The sequence below is a fragment of the Prionailurus bengalensis genome, chromosome B1, assembly GCF_016509475.1.
Source record: "Prionailurus bengalensis isolate Pbe53 chromosome B1, Fcat_Pben_1.1_paternal_pri, whole genome shotgun sequence".
Taxonomy (NCBI): domain Eukaryota; kingdom Metazoa; phylum Chordata; class Mammalia; order Carnivora; family Felidae; genus Prionailurus; species Prionailurus bengalensis.
This window is the reverse complement of record NC_057344.1, coordinates 45,711,421-45,736,063: the sequence shown is the minus strand read 5'-3', so window position 1 is coordinate 45,736,063 and position 24,643 is coordinate 45,711,421. Positions and strand designations below refer to the sequence as shown.

General features: G+C 39.0%; 1 protein-coding gene across 1 annotated transcript in view; it reads left to right on the top strand.

Annotated features, from left to right (window-relative positions):
• KCNU1 (potassium calcium-activated channel subfamily U member 1) overlaps nucleotides 1-24,643 on the top strand; it is a 148,251-nt gene that overhangs the window by 63,598 nt on the left and 60,010 nt on the right. Inside the window, exon 19 of the mRNA XM_043564441.1 lies at nucleotides 13,986-14,100. Coding sequence (XP_043420376.1) covers nucleotides 13,986-14,100 — 115 coding nt within the window. The remainder of the gene's footprint in view (nucleotides 1-13,985; nucleotides 14,101-24,643) is intronic.

Genomic DNA, 24,643 nt, shown 5'->3' with positions numbered 1-24,643 from the left:
TCTTCTATGCCCTTTTCAAGCCCAGATAATATCCTTATAATCACTGTTTTAAATTCTAGTTCAGACATTTTACTTACACCTACTTTGATGAAGTCCCTGGCCATCATTTCTTCCTGTTCTTTCTTTTGAGGTGAATTCCTCCATCTTGTCATTTTGAAGGAAGAAACAACAACAACAACAACAACAATAACAATAATTGAATGAAGTAAAATTTTAAAAATTAAAAAAAATCAAATAAAGGAAGCTAGATCCTAAGTGTGTTTTGGTCTACTTGTTAAGAGAAGCTTGATAGAACAAAAAGAAAAGATAAAAGAATAGGAAAAAAAATTTTAAATAATAAAATTTTAAAAAGTAACATAAAAGATTTTGCTCTTTCTGTATCCAAAAAAAAAAAAAAAACAAAAGAAAAATAACAACAAAAACAAAACAGAAGCAACAACAACAAAAACCAACAAACATACGAACCATCAAACAAACAAAACCCAAATGAAGCTAGATCCTATTTCCCCTAAAGCTGAAACTTTGCAGCAGTCTATGATCAGAAGACTAAGCTCATGAAAGGGATTTGTGTTGTTCTTCTGGGGGAGGGACCTTCTGTTCCTAGTCTCAGGTAGACTTGCCCTAGAGGAGATGTGCCTGGCAGGCACAGGGAGCAAGGTTTCGTGTAATGGCTCCATTGTCCACTTGGTGGCACTGTTCAGTTCACTGAGGTTGATCAGTGTTGGTGGGCTACTGGTGAAAATGTCTTCGCCCAACTCTCTAGTCTCTGGAGTGGGAAGTTCACGCCCTCACAGCCAAGAGGTCAATTACCCCCCTCCTGTGTCTCCCATTTCCATCAGCTCTGTGCCTTCTTCAATTCTGTGTCTGAGCTGTCGGCTTACCAGGGGGCACTTCCCTTCAGAGTTTTTTCTTAGGTGTGGCTGTGGTTCAAACCCAACACTTCAGAGACCCCCCTCCTCCACCCCCAACAGTTCAGTCCTGGAGTGATCCTCTGGGGAAGGTTCTCATGTATGGTGGCTGGTACCAGTTTGTCCTAGGAAATGGTCACACTACCACATAAGGGCAGGGGCTCAGAGTTTATGGTAAATCACAACGCACTGCCATCAGCAGGGCATACTCTCCTCAGCTGGCATCTTTGTTTCTATATGGGTGAAAATGGCAGCTTAATGGAGCTAGGTCTTTTGCTCATGGAAAGGCATATCACCTCTACCAAATACACTTCAAGCAGGGGAAGTTTTTCTCCTTGTGTGATCCAAGGGATCCTCAGATTGTACTGCCCACTCCCAGGGCTCTGCCCTGCTTCCTTAAGGAAGCACCACCAGGAGATGAGCTTGGAAACTTCATACTCTGTGCTCTGCCATTCATAAAAATCTGGTGGTATTGAAATCCTCTTGTTTTTCCCCCATCAGTGGTTTTGGGGTACAGTTTTCTTGTGCAATCTCCTGTGCATGTTTTCACTCTTTTTCTCTAGCTACTTTCAGGGGGTGTGCTTTCTTGTGCAAACCCAATGCTCTGCTTTCTCTCCCCCTCTGTCTTTCTCCTTTCCATAAAAAGGGCTTCCTCCCCTCTGTGGCACTGTGGTTCTTCTCTCCCACAGTTCACCTCTCCACACCACAAACCTGCTGCTTTCCCTCCCTTGAATTATGCAGATTGTTCTGTTAATCCTCATATCTATTTCCTAGGTGTTGAAAATGATTTGACATTCATCTAGCTGTCTTCAAGGAGGAGACAAGTCCTGGGTCCTCTTACTACTCTGCCATCTTAACTCTTCCTTTCTCATACCTGTTTTGTTTCTTAAGTCATTTACTACTTCCTTCTATTGTGTTAGATATTTTCTAGTCCACCATTTTAATTCTCTTGCCATTTATTTACATATATATTTCTTTTTCATTATTTTCTTGGTAGTTGGCCTGGGGTTTGCTGTTGACATAACAATGTAGAGTAATCCTGTTTGGATTAATGCCAAATTAATTTCTGTAGTATAAAAAAACTATGTTTTTATATGTAATTCTATTTCTTCCCTTTAGGTTATCATTACAAATTATATCTTTATATATGTGTACCCATCAGCATAGCCTTGCAGTTGTTGCTTTGTATATTCATCTTTTGTTTAGGTTTATTTATTTTTGAGAGAGAGAAAGAGAGAGATCACAAGTGGGGGCAGAGAGAGAGAGGGAGACACAGAATCCTAAGCAGGCTCCAGGCTCTGAGCTGTCATAACAGAGCCAGACATGGGGCTTGAACTCACAAACCGAGAGATCATGACCTGAGCCGAAGTCGGATGCTTAACTGACTGAGCCACCCAGGTGTCCCTGTACATTCATCTTTTAAATCAGAAATAAAAGCGGTTACAAACAAACAAAAACCCCTCTGTTTTATTTTATATTACTTATGTAAATATACCTTTACCAGTGCTCTTCATTTCTTCATGAAGATTTGAATTACTGCCTGGTGTGCCTTTTATTTCAAATCCAAGGACTCTTATTAATATTTCTTGTAGGGCTTGTCTAGAAGCAATGAACTCTCTAAGTTTTTGTTAGTCTTAAAATATCTTAATTTATCTTTCATTTGTGAAGGATAATTTTATCAGATATAGAATTGTTTCTTGTTTTTTGTTTTGCTTTTTTTTTTCATTCAGGACTTCAAATATGTCATCCTACTGCTTTCTGGCCTCCATTGTTTCTCATGGGAAATTAGCTGTCAATATTATTGAGAATCCTCTGTACATGATGAGTCACTTCTTGCCTCTTTGAAGATTCTCTCCGTTTCTTTGGGTTTCAATAGTTTATGAGGTGTCTAGGTGTAGATCTTTTGGAATTTATACTGCATAGAATTTTGTGAGCTGCTTAGTTGTGTAGACTAATGTTTTACATGTAATTTGAGAAGTTTTTGAATATGATTTCTTTAAGAATTCTTTCCACCCTTTCTCTCCTCTGCATCTGCACCTCCCATTAGGTAGGTGTTAGTACATTTATATGACATCTCAGAGGCTCTCTTAGGCTCTATTTTTCTTTATTTTCCTTTTCTTCTGTCACTCAGACTGGGTAATCTCCCTTGACCTATATTTGAGTTGCTTGATTCTTTCTTCAGCATGCTCAAACTTGATCTCAAATTACACTGTCTTTTCTTTATTTCAGTTATACTTTTCAACTCCAGGATTTCTATTTTTTAATAACTCTTAAATTTTTATTGATATTCTCTGTTTTATGTTGTTATGTATTTATTTAGCTATAATTTTTATTTCTTTAGCTGTAATTTCCCTTAATTCTCTGAACATACGTAAAATAGCTTTTGATAGATTTAAAGTTGTTGACTAATAAGTGCAAGTCCTGGCTTCCCCAGGGACAGTATCTGTTGATAGCCTTTCATCCTGTATGTAGATAGTATTTTGCTGTTTCTTTCCATGTCTCATAACTTTTATCAAAAATTAGACATTGAAAATACTATAATGTGGTAATTATGGAAATCAGATTTCACCCACCTCCTTCCCCAGTGTTTTTTGTTGTTACTGCTTATTATAGTTGTCATTGTTTGTTCAGTGACTTTTATGAACTAATCCTATAATGTCTGCATCTTTATCATTTGTGGCCACTGAATTCTCTATTGTGTTAGTTGAACAACCATGTAAAATTGGACAGAGATCTTGTTTAATACCTGCAACCAGTAGGTCTCCCAGTATTTGTCAAGGGATTCCATGTTTTTGCTGAGGCATGCCCTCAATATTCAGCTAGGCAGTTGACAGCTCTGCTTCAGCTTTCGCCTCCTGCTTGCACAGAACATCAAGTCAGTTATAGGTTGAGTGCCTAGGGTCTTCTCAGCATGTATACTTCTGTACACAGTCCTGAAGTCCTGGGCATGTGTGTTGTTGTTTACATTACTATTCCAGAGTTTTTCAAAGTCTGTATGGACAACTCAGTCCTCAGTTTCCCCTTTAAACTTCTTGTAGTCTGTTGTTTGCCCTATCTTTTATCCATTGCCTTAAGCAGCTGTGATATTAAAATGTGTGATACAGCTCACTGAGTAGAGGATTTTAGAACTAGGTAAGTTCAAATAAGGTTGAAAATATAAGCCATTCAAGTAGGATCATCCAGGGAACCACCACACAAGTCTAATAAGGACTCTTCTTTGGAAATAAGGCTTTGAAAGAAATGCGGTTCTACTCTGCTCCCTCTGGCACCAGGAATATGGGGCATTACTTTTTAAGGACACTGATTAGCTAGAGAGTTGGGGATGGGACTAATATATGTTAAAACACCACAAATATTTCTAGTTTTACTGAGATTTATTTTTCTTGATTAAATGGTTTTGGGGTCACTGCTGGTTAGTTTTCAGAATTCTGAAAAAAATTTATCCTGACCATTTTTGTCAGTTTATTTTTTGTTTTTATGGAGGGCCAAACTTTCCAAAGTCTTTACCATTTGGAGCTGGGGGTGTCTCATTTTCATTTTTGAAAGATAGTTTTACTGGGTATAAAATTTTTGGTTGACCGTTTATTTCAACACAGTGAATATGTCATCCCACTTCCTTTTAGCCTTCATTCTTTCTGATGAGAAGTCATCTGTTAATCCCATTGGATTTCATTTGTAAATCAAGTTTTGTTTATTCCTTGCTGCTTTCAAGAGTTTCTTCTTATATTTGACTTTCAGCATTGTTACTGTGATATGTTTGTGTCTGGATATCTTTGTTTATCATATTTGGAATTCATTGATATCTTCAGATGTATAATGTAATAGACTAAGTAATGCCCACCAAAGATATCCATATCCTAATCCCTGGAAACTGTGAATGTGATTTTCATATGGCAAAAGAAACTGCAGAAATTTGCAGATTAAATTAAGGATCTTGAGATGGGCAGATTAGCCTGCATTATCTATGTGTAGTCTAATTATAATTATAAGGGTGCCTATGGAAGGGAGGCAGAAGAAGGAGATTTAACTACATACACAAGAGAAAATGGCTTGTGGTAAAAACAGATGTAAACTGATTCAGAGAAATTGTTGTGCCACTGTCTTTGAAGCTGGAGGAAGGGGCCACAAGGCAAGGAATACAGAGAGCCTCAAGAAACTGGAAAAAGCAAGGGAATGGATTCTCCCCTAGAATTTCTGAAAGGAATTTAATGCCTTGATTTTAATCCAGGGAAAATTACTTCAGATTCTAAACTCCAGAACTGTAAGAGAATAAAGGAATGCTTTTTTAAGCCACAAAATTTGTGGCAATTTGTTACAGCATTCATGGGAAAATAATACTGGCATACCCCTTTTTGTTGTGCTTCACTTTAGTGCATTTGCAGGTTTTGCATTTTTCACAAATTGAAGTTTTGTGGCAACCCTGCATCCAGCAAGACTGTTGGCACTATTTTTTCCAACAACATTTGCTCACTTCATTTTTTTGTGTGACATTTTGGTAATTTCTGCAATATTGCAAACTTTATTGTGTGTGTATATATATATTTTTATTTTATGTATATAAATGTGTATATATATATACATGTGTATATATATATACATGTATATATATATATAGTGATATATATATATATATATATATATATATATATATAGTGATCTGTGATCAGTGATATTTGATGTTACTATTGTAACTGTTTTGGGGTGCCATGGACCATGCCCATTTAACACATATAACTTAACTGATACTGTGCATGTTCTGATTGCTCCACTGATGAGTACTCCACTCCTTCTCCTTTGTCCTTCTTATTCCCTGACACACAATATTGAAATTGAGCAAGTTAATAACCCTATAATAGCTTCTATATGTTCAAGTGAAAGGACAAGTCAGTTGATGCAGGAAAGTTCATTGTTTTATTTTAAGAAATTGCCATAGACACCCCAGCCTTTAGCAGCCACCACTCTGATCAGTCAACAACCATCAGCGTCAAAGCAAAACCTTCACCAGCAAAAACGTTGTGACTCATTGTAAGCTCCAATGATGTTTAGCATTATTTAGCAATAAAGTGTTTTTTTAATTAAAGTATGTACATTGTTTAGACATAATACTATTGCACACTTAGACTATTGTTTAGCATAGACATAACTTATACGTGCACTAGGAAAACAAAAAATTCATCTGACATGCTTTATTGTGATATCTGTTTATCACAGTAGTCTGGAACCAAACCGACAATACATCTGAGGTGTGCCCATACTTGTAGATTAGTATTTTTCATCAAATTTGGGAAGATTTTATTCATTATTTATTTGAGTCTTTTTTTCTGCTTCTTCATCTCTCTCTCCTCCCTCTTATTGGTCCTGTCTTTACATGTATATGTTACATATAATATGAATCCACATTTTTCTGGAACTGTTTATTTTTCTTCATTATTCTCTCTCTCTGCCTGTCTCAATCTCTCTCTCTCTCTCTCTCTCTCTCTCTCTCTCTCTCCCTCTTGCTTTTACTCTTTTGGAAAGCAGTCTCTATCAATCTGTCGTTTTATTTGCTAATTTTTTTCTTCTGGCAGTTGAAATCTATTGTTGGGCCCTGTGTTCATTTCTATTCGCTACTGTAACCAATTACCATAATTTAGTGGCTTAGTTATAAATTAACATTTGTCATATGTTATGGGGTCTGGCAGCATGGCTGTGTTTCTTTATGGAAGTTCTAAGGAAGAATGAATGGCCTTGCTTACTCAGGTTGGAGAGGCTACCAGCACTCCTGGGCTCATGGCCCCCTTCTGTCTTCAAAGCCAGCAATGTCTGGTTAGGTCTTTCTCATGTCGCATCGCTCAGACTCTGCTTCCATCATCACGATAACCTTTTTTGACTCTGAATCTTCTCCTTCCCTGTTCCATATTTAAGCAACTTCTGTGGTTACAATGGACCCACCTGGATAATCCAGGAAAATCTTTCAAGGTGAGCTGATTGGCACCTTTAATTCCATTTGCATCCTTGAATCCCTCTTGCCATATTGAGCATATTCACAGGTTCTGGGGATTAGGACATGGACATCTTTGGGGGAAGGTGTATTTTGTGCCTATCATAAGCTCCTTGATGTATCTCCTAGGCCTGTCATACCGAAGTCTCAAGTTGAGGTATCATCAGGGACACACTCCCTCCGAAAGCTCTCAGGGAGAATCATCCTTGCCTCTCCCAGCTTCTAGAGGCTTCTGGTGACCCCTTGCCTGTGGTAGCATCACTCCAGTTGGACTCCATGTTCACATGGCCCTTTTTCCTGTGTCTCTCTTCCATGTCCGTGTGTTCTCTTCTTGTTTTGAGGACACCAGTTTTGGACTTAGAACTCACCCAAAATCCAGGACGATTTCACTTTGAGATTCTTAACTAATTACATCTGCAAAGATTTAAGGTCACTATAGCAGGCAGCTTGGATGGCCATAACAAAATACCACAGACTGAGTTGCGTAAACAGTAGGAATTTATTTTCTCACAGTTCTGGAGGCTGGAGGTCCAAGATCAAGGTGCTAGCCAGCTCAGTTCCTGGAGAGATGTCTCTTCCTGACAAGTAGCTGGCCACCTTCTCACTGTGTTCTCACATGGCAGAGAGTGAGCTCTGGTCTCTCTTCCTCTTTTTATAAGGATACTAATCCTATCGTATCAGGGCCCTCATTTAGTGTAATTACTTCCGTAAAGTTTCCATCTCCACATATACTCACAATGGGAGTTAGGGCTTCAACATGTGATTTGGGAAGGACACAATTCAGTCCACTGCAGTCACATTCTGAGCTTCCCAGTGGACATGAATTTGAGGGGACACTATTCAGTCCATTAACCCTTCTAGTGAATAATTAACTTCAATTAGCGTACTTGTCAACTATAGAATTGCCATTGTTTCCTTTTTGTAAAAAATTGTTTATTGTTATTGTCTCTTTGAAGAGACATTGTCATCATGCTTTCCTTCTTGAATCATCATTTTTTAAAGTTCTTTGAACATATTTATAACAGCTGCTCTGAAGAGTTTGTCTACTGAGTCTGACATCTGTGTGTGTGTGTGTGTGTGTGTGTGCGTGCACGTTTGTTTTAATAATGTTCACTACTTACGTTGTTTCACTGAGGAACAGATCTGTGGAGCTGCTCATGTTACCATTCCACGTGCAGAACTAAAGGCTCCATCTTAACCTTGGCTTTATTTTCTCTGAATCTTTCAATTTCCGCATGAAAATCTAACACCATTTTGGGCATAAAAAGAAGCTATTCCTATGTGATTTCCTGAAATCCCTGTTGTCTGTAGGGTTGCCACTGAATGCTTAAGTCTGAAGATTGCTAGTTAAATAGACTTCAAAGCCCTATTTTGGATTCAGAAGCTAAACACTGACTCTTACTGTGTCCTATACACGATGAATCTTTCCAGAGGCAAGGGATGAGGCTGAATAAATAGGAGAAATATCCCGTTAAAGAAAGGAGTGAAGAAAGAGAAAAAACAATATGTTTAAAGTATCTTTCACTACACATGTCTTTAGAATATATGAAAATGTAGCATGGTTTCATGTAGTAGATGTGTTCCTGTAAACACAGTGTACAAACTTTTGCAAGCACAGTATATATAACACTCCTGTGCACACACTTCTGTCAGTCATTTTGCAAAACAAAACTGTTTTATAAAAATTAGTAATCACCACTCTATTTAGCCAGCTTTTATGTGTGGTTTTACTATATATTTTTTAAAACAGGAAGTTGCTCTAGTATAAAGAGGGAAAGATTTTTGCCTAAATATAAAGGCTTGGCGATCATATTTGTAGATATGCCAAATTTTACCCACTTCTGTAACATGCATTTAATAGTATCTAGGGAGTAAATTAGTAAGACTTATACTCTAATGTTTGAGCTTTTCTGTAGTTATCACAATTCTCAGAATATTTGATTTTTCTCATAATAGGATCATTTCTTCTTCTTGCCCAGCACTAATCCTCAGTCACCACTCCTGCCATGTCTATTCCCTGTGTCCAGGAGAACTTTATCAAATTATCTGGTACACAGATGCTCGAATAGTAGGCAGCTGTTCTTGACTTTGTTTGCCAGACGATGGCAGCAGAGTACCAGGAAATGCTCATGGATCTGGCGGCTAGGGAGTAGGCTTGTGTGGGGAATTTGAATCCGGAGAGAGCTCTCAAGGAAATGTGCAGAAGAGGACATCACCATAGAAGGGGGCTCTTTGGCCTCATAGAAAAGTCATGATAGTATGTGGAGATTCTCCCAGAGAATTAACCTTCAAAAAGGGTCTAGGAATTTAGCAGTAGATGACGAAATAGAAAAATTTTCTGACTTTGGATTAGTACAAATTTCAGGTTGAATATTTCATGTTTCAGAGCCAGATGAAGAGTATCCCCAGTCCACTCTTTTCTAATAACTGTCTCTTTCTTGAGCTAATTGAGTTTTCTCAGTCCCACCAATTTCTTCCTCCTACTATTCTAATTGAGAGTTCAGAAGACCTGAATGCCAACGACCACTGATTAGCTGTGATTTAGGGAAGACGTGCTACCTTTTGGAGTCTCTGTGTTATTTCCAAGCCAGGCGGTTCTTGTCATCCCTGTGGCCATTTTCAATTCTGATGTTCCATGATTTATAATCCCTCTTTCCTTTGATCACTTCTGCTTTTTAAAACTGGAACCACACCAGAGATTCTCCACTTAAATTCATAAGCTTAACGTTTTAGAGAGGCAGCCCAGTGTGAAGAACATGGATTCTGCACTGGCCACCTCTTAGCTGTGTGACTTTAAGCAAATTATTTAAGCTCTCATTGTGCTTCAGATTACTATAAAATGCTGATGATAATATTACATCTCTCAGAAGACTAAATGAGAATATTAACACATAAAGCGTATACAACTGGAGTATATTAATATAAAAAGCATTAAGACCAGTACCTGGAAAATAGTAAGTATATGTATGTTAATTATCATATTACCTGTGGGAATATAAACTCAAAAATAATCTGATTATTTCTTTTCTCATCAATGAAATGCAGATGAAATAAGAATTAGCAGAGAAATCCTAGCAGATTATACTTACTTTAACCCATTCCCTGATGTTTTGGGGTTCAGAGCAGGAAGACCAGTAGGGCTAGCCTTCAGATCAGGAGGACTTGTCTTTCTGTTTTTCTGCTTACTATAGTTAGGTAAATTATTGGGCAGGAACTTCTCCAGCCCTAACTATACAGTTCACTGCCTGCTATTTTACCACTGAAACCTCTGAAGCCTCCAGTCTTAGAGTAGGGGTCCTCTACCAGGGTAAGGAGGAGCTTTCACAGATCTTTGTGTGCAGTGGGATGGAGGAAATGAGCAGTATGAAAATGGCCCTGAGGAAAGTTGTTTCCAGATTTCCCTAATCTCTACTGCAGAGCACTGTTTTAGAGTCCTCATTAAAGTGTTAATTTTTGCAGTGGAGTCACACCTAAAGAAGAGGGGAATCACTAAATGGAGATTGGAGAGAGGATGTGAAAGAAGTCAGGGACAGGAAGCAATGATATGAAATGGTTTGGATCCATGGTCCAAACTTGAATGTACCCCACTTCACAGTTCTCTTTCGATTTGGCCCTGGGTCACTTTTTTCATAAACATCCAAGACTAAATGACCTTGTTAAGACAGGAGTCACCCCAGACAGTGTTTCCCAGGGAGGAGAATTGCAAACCCAGAAGGTTGAGATAGAAATCCCCTAATGAATCTATCAGCTGGTCTCCCTGGCTTGGCTTACCTAGCGACTCTGAAATCTGGTCAAAGCTCTCCTCCTGCACCAGTGGCCTTAGGTAGGCAAGAGAATAAAAGGGGTTCTTAGATGACTCTTCTTCTCTAAAGCAGGGTCAGGGACCACATGCCCACTGAATTTCAGTAAAAAGGAAAGCAACTTGATAATAAGCCTACCAAGGTCATGTACAAATATCTCATATTCCTATATTTGTGGCAGTTGTTATTCTAATACTGTAGTTGAAAGTGGGGCTGTTTCTCCAGCCTTTGGTGTCTATCTCCACCTCAGCTGTGTCCCTCTTTATTTCTTATCCCAGTGATTACCATAGCTTCTGGGCTGGTTTCCCTGGATCTAGCCTCTTTTTATGCCAATCTATGCCATCTTTCATGGCTATAATAATTTTCTTGGAAAAAACTTCTGATCATGAATGGATATATAAAGAAATAAATAAACAGATGGATGAATGCTATCCCTCCTTTTGCAAGACTAAGGCATTGGCATGTTCTGTTGTCCTGCGTCTTCTCTATCTCCTAAGAGTAGCGGTTCCTATCCAGAATACATGATACCACTCTTTAGGCGTGTCACAATGGTGGCCAAATATTAAATTTTGTAAATAATTGCAACAATTTGGCTTTTTAGGAAATTGTGGCAGATTCATGATTATCCAAATAATATAGGAATTATTTTTGCTTATTTGGGCAATGATAAGATTTCTTGGATGAGATAGAAAGGGTTAGAGTTACTGCTATCCATATATGAGGTATGTCTTCACATGCAGACCTATCATGTAAGCCAAAAAAGAAAATGTTTGCCCGTGGCTTTCAAGGGTATCACTTCTTGAAGAAGAAAGAAACGTAATCAAAATGTTGGCCTTTTACAGGGACTTTTTTTTTAAATAATTTACATATATTAGATACTATGTCCTTTTTTGAGGTCTGATGCTTTATCCATAAACCTTCTCTGGAATATCTGTAGGGAGGTCATAGGAGATCATGAAGGGACATTAACAGTCTAGCCAGAGTGTTAAGGCAAAAATCCACTCCGTTCTTTTCTTGCCTAAAATATGAAAAAATTCTTGCACATTGTCATCTGTAGATAGATAAAAATATATATTAAAATGATCAGACTGCCTTAGAATGTAATCAGAGAAACTTCAGTTGCTTATCAACTGCCTTGAGATAGAGGACTCTGGCTTCTGATTTCTATGGTATTCTTTGCTTTTTCCTCAGTCGTTTGAAGCAGCATAGAAACTGGGGGCAGGGGCAATAATAGATGTTGCACATTCTCAACTGTCCTGTCTGCAACCTGGTAGAGAGAACACTTCTAGACATTTTGTGATGGTCATTAGGATTACGGAATTCGAGTTGGAAGGGACCAGGACCAGGAGAGGTCACGTGTGCCAGTTAACCTTTCACTTTCAGGCAGGCAGCCCAAGGCCAGAGGTGTCGCCAGCCACCATACAGGCTTCTCTTTCAACCCCCACATGCACATACTTCCAGAACTGGGAAAGTTTCCAAAATTATACAGATATTTAATGTGTTTTCAGAAGATATTTTGTTAAAAATAACGCAAGGGAAGATTCAAAGTTTTAGCAAAAATTTCAAGGGGTTCATACATAGCACTTACCTCACCCACTTATCCCCTCCCACTGTTTAATACCTGGCAAATGTTGGCTGCCAAGTTAGGCTTTGAGAAAGCAGAGACTTCCCGAACGTTCCATCATTTCTAAGCCAGTTTCGGCACGTTGCCTTTTGCATTCCATAGTTCAGCTTTTATCACCTGTACTCAGTGGGTAGCCTTTAAAGATTGACAGTTGACACACCAATCCTCACTCAGAATTTTCTTCAGATGTTCTGTCCCTGAGCCATTCCCCCCAGGGCAAAAGGTAACCAGGAAATAAGGAAACACCAGTCAACCTGAAAACCCCCATCAACCCACCCTAGGTAAGTGAAGGCATCTGGGGATTACAGGTAGGGAGCAGTCTCATTTTAAACTTGACTCTTAGAACACCTGTGTGATGCGGTTACTGCTGATTGAAGCTGACAAATCCCATATCCAAAGGCGGTGTCTCTTCTTCCAGAAGTGTGTTTTCACTCAATTGATATTTTCCATGGATTAGAATGGGTCAGAAAGAATTACATCAAAAGAAGAGGGATACCAAGATGTCTTTGTGGCTCTTTCTGTCGGCCATTGTCCCAAACCAGGTGATATGTAGGTTTAAAGGTTTGCTCTACATGAATTCCTCATTTTGAGTAGTCTGAGTACGCAGATAATTCTTAAATTGACAAAGGAGAAAAAGGTTGTGTTTCTTTTCTCCACTTGGGTAAGCAAGGAGGAAGAGTAACAGTGATAACTACTCTTTGACTTTGTCCATCTCCTTGATAACTTCTTCTCAGACAGTTCCCAATCTCTGATCACCCAGAAGTCTGGTTCAGGCAAGCAGATAATGCAGGGTCCTTGAAGAGTGAAAGAGGAGCATGTAACTTCCAGGCATCCTTTAGAATGATATTTCTTATCACAATACTAAGTGCCAATTCTGATTGACCAATAATGATGTCCTAGCCCAGTGTGTTGAAAGAATTCCTAAGTCGAATCTGGGTTCTGGAATAAATATGGCATCACTGGAGAAGTAATGGTTCATGTGTCAGGTTTTTTTTTTCCATCTCAGAGGAGCTGAAAATAGCTCATTTCATTATTAAATTTCAAGCTTTCTTGCATTTATCTTCACAGTCACCCTTTGAAGTCCCAGTATCATTCCCATTTTGCAGGTGAGAAAGTGATTTCCCTTTGTATTATTTCCAGATTGGAAATTCACAAATATTTTGAGCCCTCACCCATGCAAGATCAAGATGCTTCAAAAGCTGAAATTAATCATAAAGGAATCCTTCCTTGAAGGAAATGTAAAGCAAAGGAGGCAGTATCTGAGGAGAATAAATTATAGCCTGTGCAGAAGGGAAAAGGGACTTGCATAGTGATCCTTTCTTGGAGTCCCATAGTGGCTGTAGACCCTGTCTGTAACAGGAAGCTCCCTGGGATGCTACACTTGGGTGAGCTAGAGTGATGTCTTAGAAAGGTAGAGCAGCAACTCAATAGGTGCTTATTTTAGGCATCCATATGGTATTGAAATCCTCACAATCATTTTCTACCCACTCTCTAACCATGCAGAAGGAAATTGAAGAGATTTCTATAATCCATCCTCTTAGAATTAGTCTGTAGCTAAGGATCTCTACCCTCTCCCTAGTTGGGGGCCTAGAAATGTCTCAGGCAGTAGCAGTGGTTCAAAAATGCCTTGCAGAAAGATAGACTGGCTCATTAAGATTGCTTTGCTCTTGCAGGGACAACAATTCTGGTAAAGAGAGGCAGCATGAGGGAATTCTCTGATTCTACACAGAGTGATGATTTGCCATTTGGACAGGAAAGACTGATGAGCAACGTGAGCTTCGCCACCAGGTAAGAGCCTCAGAGAAACGGTTCCCTCTCGTTTTCCGAGGATCCTTGGGCAATACCAATGTGATGTAAACCAGAATATTGGCTTTATCAGCCCTGATAGTGGCCAGTGGAATTGTTCCCCACCTACATGAATTCATCTCTGCTTCTCCCAATATCATTAAGCTAAACAAATATACCTCCTTGCAACATCACTCAGAGAAATTTATACTTGTGACAACCAAAGGTCATTGCCCAGTGTTCTCTCAGATCAGGTACCCTAGACAGGTGGACTGGGGTGAAATTTCAATTATTCCCAATTTCTAGTATTAATCCATCCCCTATTTCCAACAAACTGATGATGAGGTTGCTTTTGTTTTTGAATTGGCAAAATAGGGTCAAGAAATTCTTTCTCCCCCTCTCTTTTTCCCTGCAGTTCTTTAGTGCATTAAAATCTTGATTAACAAGAATGCAGGGTTGGCAGTGGAGGGTGATCTGTTCAGTTGATTTTAAATAGAGGGTTGATGGAGCACCTGGGTGGCTCAGTCAGTTAAGCGTCTTTAGTTCAGGTCATGATCTCGCAGTCTGTGAGTTTGAGCCCCAATGTTGGGCTCTGTGCTGGCAGCTCAGAGCCGGGAGCTTGCTGCGGATTCTGTGTCTCCCTCTCTTTCTGCCCCTCCCCTGCTTGCACTCTGTCTCTCTCCCTGTCTTATAAATAAATAAACATTAATTTATTTTAAATAGAAGGTTAATCTAAAAGTTCTATTGCTTCAAAGTTCATTGTGAATAGTTTTGTAATATGTTGGCAACATTTCAATTTAGTACCTATACTATACTAGGAAAAATTTTTAATGATTGATAATTGTGATTATCTGCAGGTAAATACTGTATTAACAGTAGAGTGTAGTCAATATGTACCGGCATTACATAATGTGGGTGTGGGGTAGGGTTAGGGTTAAGTTCAAAGGCTGTCTAGTTATCTCAGTTTTGCTATATTAAATGAGTATGATAGTCATAAACACTTCTTGTTTTGTAACAATTGAATGAGATTAGTTATTTAAAGCTCTTTGATTCTTGGCCGACAGTAAGTACTCATCAGATGTTCCTTATTGTGATTATCAAGTGCTATACCTGGGAAGGTGCACAAAATTGGGTTGCATATGTAGTAAGTGTATAACCTATCAAGGATGTAGATTTTTAAATAAAATCCTTGATCTTGTTATTTTAAATAACTCACCTCCTTCTTTTTTTAATATATATATATATATATATATTTAATGTTTATTTATTTTTGAGACAGAGAGAGACAGAGCATGAACGGGGGAGGCTCAGAGAGAGAGGGAGACAGAATCTGAAGCAGGCTCTAGGCTCTGAGCTGTCAGCACAGAGCCCGATGCGGGGCTCCAACTCATGGACCGTGAGATCATGACCTGAGCCGAAGTCGGACGCTTAACCGACTGAGCCACCCAGGTGCCCCACTCACCTCCTTCTTTTAATATATGAAGAACCATGCTTCTGTTTAACTGGGGATTCCAGAGAGCTGGGTCTGGTTAACAGAGGTTTTCACCCTACCACTCCCACAGGTGAGGCAGGTGTCACCGTCTGAGCCACCAAAGGTGCCACCTCTTCGTGTGCGCATTTTCCACATTTTCCAAGAGGAATATAACAGGCCTAGGAATTATAGCTTCTGCCCTTCCTTGCCTTCTATCTCAGTATTTTAGGAAACTGAGATAATCTGTGGGAAAGGATTAAGAACTTTGTGTGGAGGAAAGTGCTATGGAATTTCGGGAATTCACACTCTTAATGACAACAAAACAGCTATTCACTATAATTGAGGTTTGCAAGTTTCTTTTTTAAATGGTTGGTAAATAGGGATTTATTAAGTGCCTCTATGTGCTAAGTAGGCACTCTGCTTGATGTGTTTGGAGATACAGAAATGATGTTTCAACCCCCATGCAATCTAGTTGGGTAAACAAGTTGAATTTATGTAACATAAATCAGAGTTCAAATAAAGCAGTAGTCCTTGAAGTGCTACATAGATAATTCTGGCAGGAGGGCAATGGAAGAAGAGGTCAGTGAGGAGTGGATGGATTGTTCCAGAAAGTTTCCTGTGGCAGGTGGGATTTGGAAAAGTAGGAGAGAATGGGCATCTCAACTTGTGTGAAGGTCATGACATGGGCAAGGCATGGGGGAAACCCGGAGCCTTCCATGTGCCAGCTAGCCTGACCAGAGGTGAGAATGTGTGCTAGCATGTTGTATGAAAGAACATCTCAAATTTCTCAAGAGTACTTTCTTGGCTATTGGTGTTGTGCATCTGTGTATTTGTGTATATGTGATGATTATGGTTTTTTTAATGTTTATTTATTTTTGAGAGAGAGAGGGAAACAGAGTGCAAGGGCACAAAGAGAGGGAGACACAGAATCCAAAGCAGGCTCTAGGCTCTGAGCTGTCAGCACAGATCCCAACGTGGGGCTCGAACTCACGAATCAAAAGATCATGACCTGAGCCGAAGTCAGTCGCTTAACCAACTGAGCCACCCGGGCACCCCATGTTCTGTTTATGTTAACGCGCAATTGTTACAAAAACATAATTCACATTTAAAAATTGCTTTTGAGACTTTAAAGACAACATTGAGGATAACACATGAAGTGCTTCAGCCATGCTTATGTGCTCATTTATCCTTTTCCACATCTTCTGTGATAATAGAGGATTGGCAAGTAATGGGTACAAAAAGCCATAGAAAATCCTTAAATGTAAATGTAGGCATTCAGTTTGACAGACTTTTCCTCATTATTCTGTAGTACAGTTACAAAAAAATCACTTATTGGTATGTTTTCCATTGTCTTAAATACCTGCACTGTCTATGGTAAATAAGGAAGTGGTTCAAAGCAGACATCTAAAAGGAGAATTGGTCTAGATGGCATGGTACATTCATAGATTGGGCCTTTCAGCCCTATATCTGGCCAGGAAATCCCTGAATATGCTTTAAAAACTCCTAAAGAAAGTCAGAGATCATGAAAGTTAGCCAGCCAGATCAGCTCTTAAAGATGATCCTTAATTCATCTGTACCTCTTAATTGAAAAGCAAGATATGTTCACATGAGCTACATATTTTTAAAAAAAATAATCAAAGTCCTGCTGGTTAGACAGTGATAAATACTTCTATATACATAAGTGCCATTTGTGGGTACATTTCTGTGATATTTCATCAATGGAGTTGGTTAGCTCAGTTGATTTAAGTACAGTGTTAATAGGATCAATGACAGATCCTGCTCCCACTTAGTACTATAAAATAGGGTGTGTTTTTGTTTTGTTTTAGTTTTTTCTTTTTCTTTTTTTTTTCAGGGCAAAGATAACTCCAGCTATTAAATTGATAAACATATGTTCTGTGTAACAACAAGTAGTAAAATAAATTTGATGGCTTAATAGAGTTAAGTAGTTATGATTGGGGGAAAAATGTAAAATGTGTGGTGTGTGCTATTTGTGATCCATTTTTGATGTGTTAATAGTATTACATTCACATACCCCAAACAGCATAACATTATCTATAGTTTTGCTGACAATGGCTTGGTGCTTTTAAAGATGTAATCTTCAGCCCACCGGTGGGTTTTCCAGTAAGTTGAGAAACTACCATCTTCTATTCTTAGTACTGAAGCAATACAGACAGCCCTAACTTATACAAAAGTTATAGTCCAATATTTCATTGTGTCCCTGGGGTCTTTCTCTTCCCATAGAATAAGCAATGTTATAAATAGCAGTTAGGTTCTCAGATGAGCACACAAAAGTCTATTTAATAGATGGTAGTTAAATGTGTATTTGTTGAGTAAGTAAACAAACACTAGCTCTATTCACTTGAGTTCTGTGTCGTTAAATCAAGGGATTCATGTAACATGAGAGAGTGAAGATGAATATTTCCTCTTTCTTTCCATGGTGATCCAGTGAGACTTATGCAAAACTTTATGATAAATAAAAATACATTTCAACTGCTCCTGGATCCCCTTTGCCCTCACTTCCAATTTCTTTATTGGCTACCCTATTTTGGGTGAGCTTGAGAGAGTTCTACCCATTTTACTGTTCTATAGTTATTTACTGAGTTATTTACTCTGCCTCTCCTATCAAAATTCACTTCTTCAGTAAAACTGATTTAATGAGGTATTACAAAGAGAAGATTTAGATACAATTATTTCATATCATGTTGTGACTGACCAGTAACACAATAACCACACTAAGTCATTCAGTATTTTTAAAAATAGGTGTTTATAAACTCAAGTACATATTGACAGATACCTAATCAAATGAACAAGAGGAAGCAGAAATATGATAGACCTGGGTCAGGAGAAGAAACCATTTCCTGTAAAAAAGATTTGTTTTCTTCGGGTATATTAGCCCTTCCCTAGAAATCCTCCCTCTGGGTCTGCTTTAATTCAACTGCTACAGACTATATTGAAATCTAGATATTGAACTTTCCTGTATAATTTCCCTTCCCACTATATCTTTGTGAAACCTGTGACTAAGATCATATGTAAATATGGTATCAACTTCATCTTCATACTCTCCATGTGCTTTTAGAGGACCGGAGACCATGCATGTCATTTTTTCTCTCTTTCTTAATATCCAACCCAGTCTTATCTCTTTAAAGGTCAAGCGTGTCACAGATATCGGTCATGAGCATTGTCCATATATCAGGCATGAACCCTGGATCACCATCCTCTTTAGCTTTTATGCTTCAGTTTCCTCATCTGCAAAATAGAGATACTATTAGGACCTAAATAATTGGGATAAAACATGCTGAGTTCTTATGGAGAGCCTAAATTGAGCAAGTGCACAATGGGTCATGTTGTTGTTCTGCTCCCCCATCCTCCTCTGTCACTATTTCCCTGACTCTTAGGTTTTCATGCTTTTGCAACCAATTCCTTTCACATTCAGGGGGAGAGGGTGTGAAGTTCCAGACCTTCCACAATTTCATTCACTGTGTACCACCCACCATCCATAGCCCATCAGCTCAACAGAGTGTATCATCAGGATTTTCAGTGAAGACCTGTACTATGGGAACTCCCTCTGGTACAGTCACTTTACCGTGTCCATATCTGCCCATACCTCACTGTTCCCCCTCTGGAACACTCTTTTCCATGGCAATTCCAGCTCTCTCTTTGGCCGTTTCTCAGCTCCTTCCAGAACAGTTGATTTCATGGCAGTCTTTAGTTTCTGAGAAAATTACAGAGCATCCAGCAGAACTGCATTATATCATCTGCCAGGCCAGAAGCTTGTTAGTATCAGAGGCACATCATCCATACGGACATGGGGAAATCCACTTAACTGGGAGAAATTGTTTCTCTTCGGCACACTCACTCCCAGCCCTTGTATAAATTATTCTCAGGGATGACTCCTGAGACATTTGCCCATCTAATCACTCACTTCCAGATACTATGCACCCTCACCCTACCCTCTGACACAGAATTAGGCAAGGAAGCTGGATCCTTCCTTCTGTTTTATTCTCAGTTCTACACACCTAATTGAATTCTGTGCCCCGGATTCTCCAGGCAAGAGAAGCACCATCCTGTAGACTGTGATGACTGAACTCCTACTGAGGACCAGTTTTCAGGGTCTTTCCAGAGTCAGAATATTGGATATAAATCACCACACATGGTTCTTCTGTCTCCACATCCTGAGATTTCTATAGAAACTAAGCATATAATTGTCTGAGCAGGAACTTTTTTTTTTTAAGTGATAGGATTTCTTTCTTTCTTTCTTTCTTTCTTTCTTTCTTTCTTTCTTTCTTTCTTTCTTTCTTTCTTTCTTTTGAGAAAGAGAGAGCACACAAGTGGGGAAGGGGGGGAGACAGAGAGAGAGAGACAGAGAGAGAGAGACAGAGAGAGAGAGACAGAGAGAGACAGAGAATTTCAAGCGGGCTCTGCTCCACCAGTGCCAAGCCAGATACGGGGCTTGAACTCACAAACTGTGAGATCATAACCTGAGCTGAAGTTGGAAGCCTAGCCGACTAAGCCACCCAGGCGCCCGGAGTGGGTACTTTTCTTTCTTCGTTCCATATTAAGCTTTTGAAATGACTTTCCCTCTAGATAATCAGAGACTTCTTTATTTGAATAAAATGGAGTCCATAACTAGTAAATCAAAAGTGTTCTTTGATTATTTCATTCCTATATGCATATTGAGTTTGCCTTTACTATAGGATTTCAAATCATGTTCTAGAAATCCACATGTGCTTATACAGTATTATACAGTATTAACTGTATAAGCCAGCATTTGATCTACCTTTCTCTGAGTCCAGATAGCACTTATGTTTGCATTCTTGGAGATTCTAGAACCTCTGAAGTTGCCTTCCTCATTGCAACTGATGGCATTTGAATATGTCGGAACCCCTAGCAGGGGTGTGTGTCAGTCATGAATACAATACGTATCTTCATCAAGTCTCAGTAGAAAATACAAGGAAAATGGTAATACAAATGCATCATGCATGATTAGGGGTATAGATAGGTATGGGGATAGGGATAAAGATAGACATGCACCTACACAGGTAGAAATGATATTTTTAACCACAATGGGCCTGAATTCCAAAGATAAATGAAAGAGTTAGGGTGCTAGTAAATAGAAGAATAAGAATTTAGAAAGAACTTCTAGTTCTTACCTTGTACCTATAGCCAAAAATTGGATTTCTGAGAATCAAAGTGCTACGACTCTAGCAAAAATACTATAAAAGTGTGTGTGTGTATATATATATATATGTATATATATATATATACATATATATATGTATATGTATATATGTGTGTGTATATATATGTATATATACATGCGTATATATATATGTGTGTGTGTATATATATATGAGTAATTCATTAGGTATTCATTAAATAAATGAATTATTCAGATTATCAAACAATATTTTGTTGCTATTACTTAAAAATAGGGTTGCGTGGGTGGCTCAGTCAGTTAAGCATACAACTCTTGATTTCAGCTCAGGTCATGATCTCTCGGTTTGTGAAATTGAGCCCTGTGTTGGGCTCTGCACTGACAGCACATAACCTGCTTGGGGTTCTCACCCTCTCTCTCTCTCTCTGCCCCTCCCCTGCTCATTCTCTCTCTCTTTCTGTCTCTCAAAATAAATAAACATTGTAAAAATGTCAGCGGAATACCATGGAAAATTCAGCATATTCCTTCCATTATTCCTGTCTTCTTTGCCCTATTTGACTAGCTTAGGAGGCTGTAATAAAGGAGGGACAAAGGCCTTTTTTCAACCTTTCTGTTAACCTGTAGACAAGTCTTAAGAAAAATGAAGTCAAATTCTTCTAGGACTTGAGGGTATGGAAATTTCCATCAATGTAGCTGGGTGGGAAGATAAGGAAGCAGCTTTGTTAATATGGAAATAAAAATTACAGTGGACAGCTGATCATTTATGGAGTATATATATTTATTTGCATTAAGTAGTTTTTACATGTTTTCATTCTTGTCATTTATAATCTCTTAAAAGACAGAGATGAGACCTTGTTTGTTTAAGGGCGTATATAAAAGACCAACTCAACAACACAAGGTGAAGATTATGGGAAGCTTAGTTTTCTGTTTAAAACTCTATTCAAAGACTAGAGACGTGACTTACATAGTTTCTAGGAAAAATTGTCACAGACTTTTTAAAAAAAATTTTAATGTTTGTTTTTGAGAAAGAGAGAACATGAGTGGGGAAGGGGCAGAGAGAGAGGGAGACACAGAATCCAAAGCAGGCTCCAGGCTCTGAGCTGTCAGCACAGAGCCCATCATGGGGCTTGAACCCACAAATCACTAGATCACGACCTGAGCCAAAGTCAGACGCTCAATGACTGAGCCACCCAGGCTCTCTGGTTACAGACTTTTTATTCAGCATTCTTTGCTCTCTGCTTGACACTCACCACCATCCTTTTCTGGGATTTGTATTTCCCAGGTACTTACTATCCCCATCAACATCTGCTATTTGAACCAAACATCACTTTCAATAAAATATTAGCCCTTCCAGAGGTAGATTTTTTTTTCATCAGGGATCAGGGATTTCAGCTAAGAAAATCTCCCTAACTAGGGAATTTCAGGCATCAACCAGAAGGGGACATATGTTTTTAGGTGACCTTCAATAAGGGCCTTTCAGGTATATCTAAAATCACGCATCAGAGCCTGTTGTGTGCTATGGCATTTTAGTTTTTAGGTTGCAGCAGGAGTGATAAAGCAGGAGTCCACCAGACCCGTGGGTAAGGTGGGCATGCCAGAAGTGGACTGTCAAGAATGAGACTTCAGCTCTGTGATTTCCTACGCTCTGTGATCATGAGCAAGGCACTTACTGAACTGGGCTCAGACCCCTCTTCTGTCAAACAGGTGGCACCGACCTCACAGAGCTGATGAGAAGACTAAGTGTAAGATTCTTGGCCAGGTTCCTAGGCAAGAGTAAAACACTCAATAAATGTTAGCAATTATCAGGACACGGGAGACATGACTGTCCCACAGAATAATTGAACCCACATACTGGAGACTCACCTCAAAGCTGCTTTCTGCTAAAAACTTATTAGCATTCTTCATTTGTTTACCACCAGTTGTATGAGTAGGAAAGACAGAGGACTTAGAGATAAATGTCATTTCAATTTAAATCTGAGGGGTGATAAAGCTGCTGCAGAACTCACCTTTAGTAACAGAGGAAGACCCAGTCCCTGTCTCCCCATGAAGCAATATGGTCTTTGCCTAGGTGGAACAATTACTTTTTTTAACCCTTTCCCCAAAGACCTAAGACTATAAGAGTTCCAGCCTATGTTAGTCCCGTGCTGGGCTCCTAAAGACCACGGTGGCTTAGACAGTGAAAGTCAAGGGCGGGGCCATGATTGTCCTCAACTCAGCAAGTGTCAAAGATGTTTACCTAACATATTGTTGACTTTAATGCAGTTATTTATAACTTTTCACCCAAACTTGCCAACAACAGTTTCATTTTGAGTCTGTAACAGTCCCTAAATAATTGGAAAATCTTTCTTGTCAAGAGAGGATTGAAAAAAGGCATCTTTACCAAACTCCTCCTCTCCCTACACTGAGACCCACTTCCCTTTCCCTCCCCGCATCCTGTTCTGTTCAGCTAATTGACAACGATGGCAAAGCAAACACGAGGCAGGCAAAACTTCAGGGTTGCTGGGTAGCCGTAGGCCTCAGCAGCTGTCTTCAGCACATGCGCAGCTCTCAGGACAATAAAATACTGTTCATTGCTTCTACCCCACAACCAATTAGGTCAGCTGTAAATATTGGAATTGCTTGGTAAACATGCTGGAAGATTGTGCTGACTTGTTAATATAAGTGAAAATGTAATTAGATTTATAACACTTTTTCCAAACCATAATTTACAACAACAACAACAGAAGAAAAAAAAATTCCCTTGCAACCTGCTGAAATGCCATTATTAAAATGCATATGAAAAGTCAATTATGCCAGAGGGAGGTATTTAAGAGAAGTGAGTTTCCATACCCTGGGATTACACCGTGGGGATTGCATATTTCTTATTTATTTTTTTTCCCTGAGATTTTTGCTGCTGCCAAGTGAAAAGGAACAGATATTTTACTTATTTCACTCTGAGATATCGCTGCAGATAATGCTAAAACGTAAACTAAATAACTTGGCTCCTTGAAAACCCACTCCATTCTCAAAGCCCCGAGAAAAGCCGAGTAGCCACCATTCTTGTTTTTATTTATAAGCCCATCTGTCTTTAAGCAATAGTCATATTGCTTAAAACATGTGGAAATGACATACTTTTTTTTCCCTAAATGTTATTCTGTTTTATGTTCTAAATGAATAGATTATTATACATACTTCTGTGGAGAACCCTTTAGTAAAGACAAGAAACAACCCCTTATGTTTATTGTAAAACCCAGAGTTTCCTCCACTCCCAGGATCATGTTGGGAACACAGCTCCGCCCTCAGACGAGATGGCGTAGGGTGCTAGGCTGGCCCTTGACAGGCTGGGCGGCTGGGCCTTCTCTGCCTCAGGAGCCTCTGTCCATCAGGCAAGGCTTAGCCCTCGCCTGGAGGCTGTTTTCAACCCATACAGGCTGCTGCCTCTCTGCTTTCTGGTTTCCTCATAATGAAGTGTAGGTATTATTTTATCTCATCTGTGTTTAAGGTACCAGTGGGGAAAAGCTGGTTAAAAAAAATCATAAAGCAATTTATAAGTATGAGAGAAGCTGCCATTTTCAGTCTCAAACTTCCAGTAAAATGTTCAGTTTAGATAATGGAAGAAATTTTTAATACATATTTTTTAGAATTGCTTGTGCCTACATTGTGGATAAATTACTCTTTGGGGGAAGATTCTGGGGTTGCTATATGAGAATCAATCAATAAAGTAAATCACATATGTCTGTGCATATATATATACATATGATTTACTTTATACATTTATACTTCATACACACCTATGTATACATACATTACATGTATACATATTTACAGGAAGATCTAGAGAAGCCGGAAATGGGGAGTGGCAGACGTTACAGACTTTGATTTAGGGTAGCATCTCAAACCATAGGTATGTCTTAGTAACTGAGAACAATGTAGATGGTCTA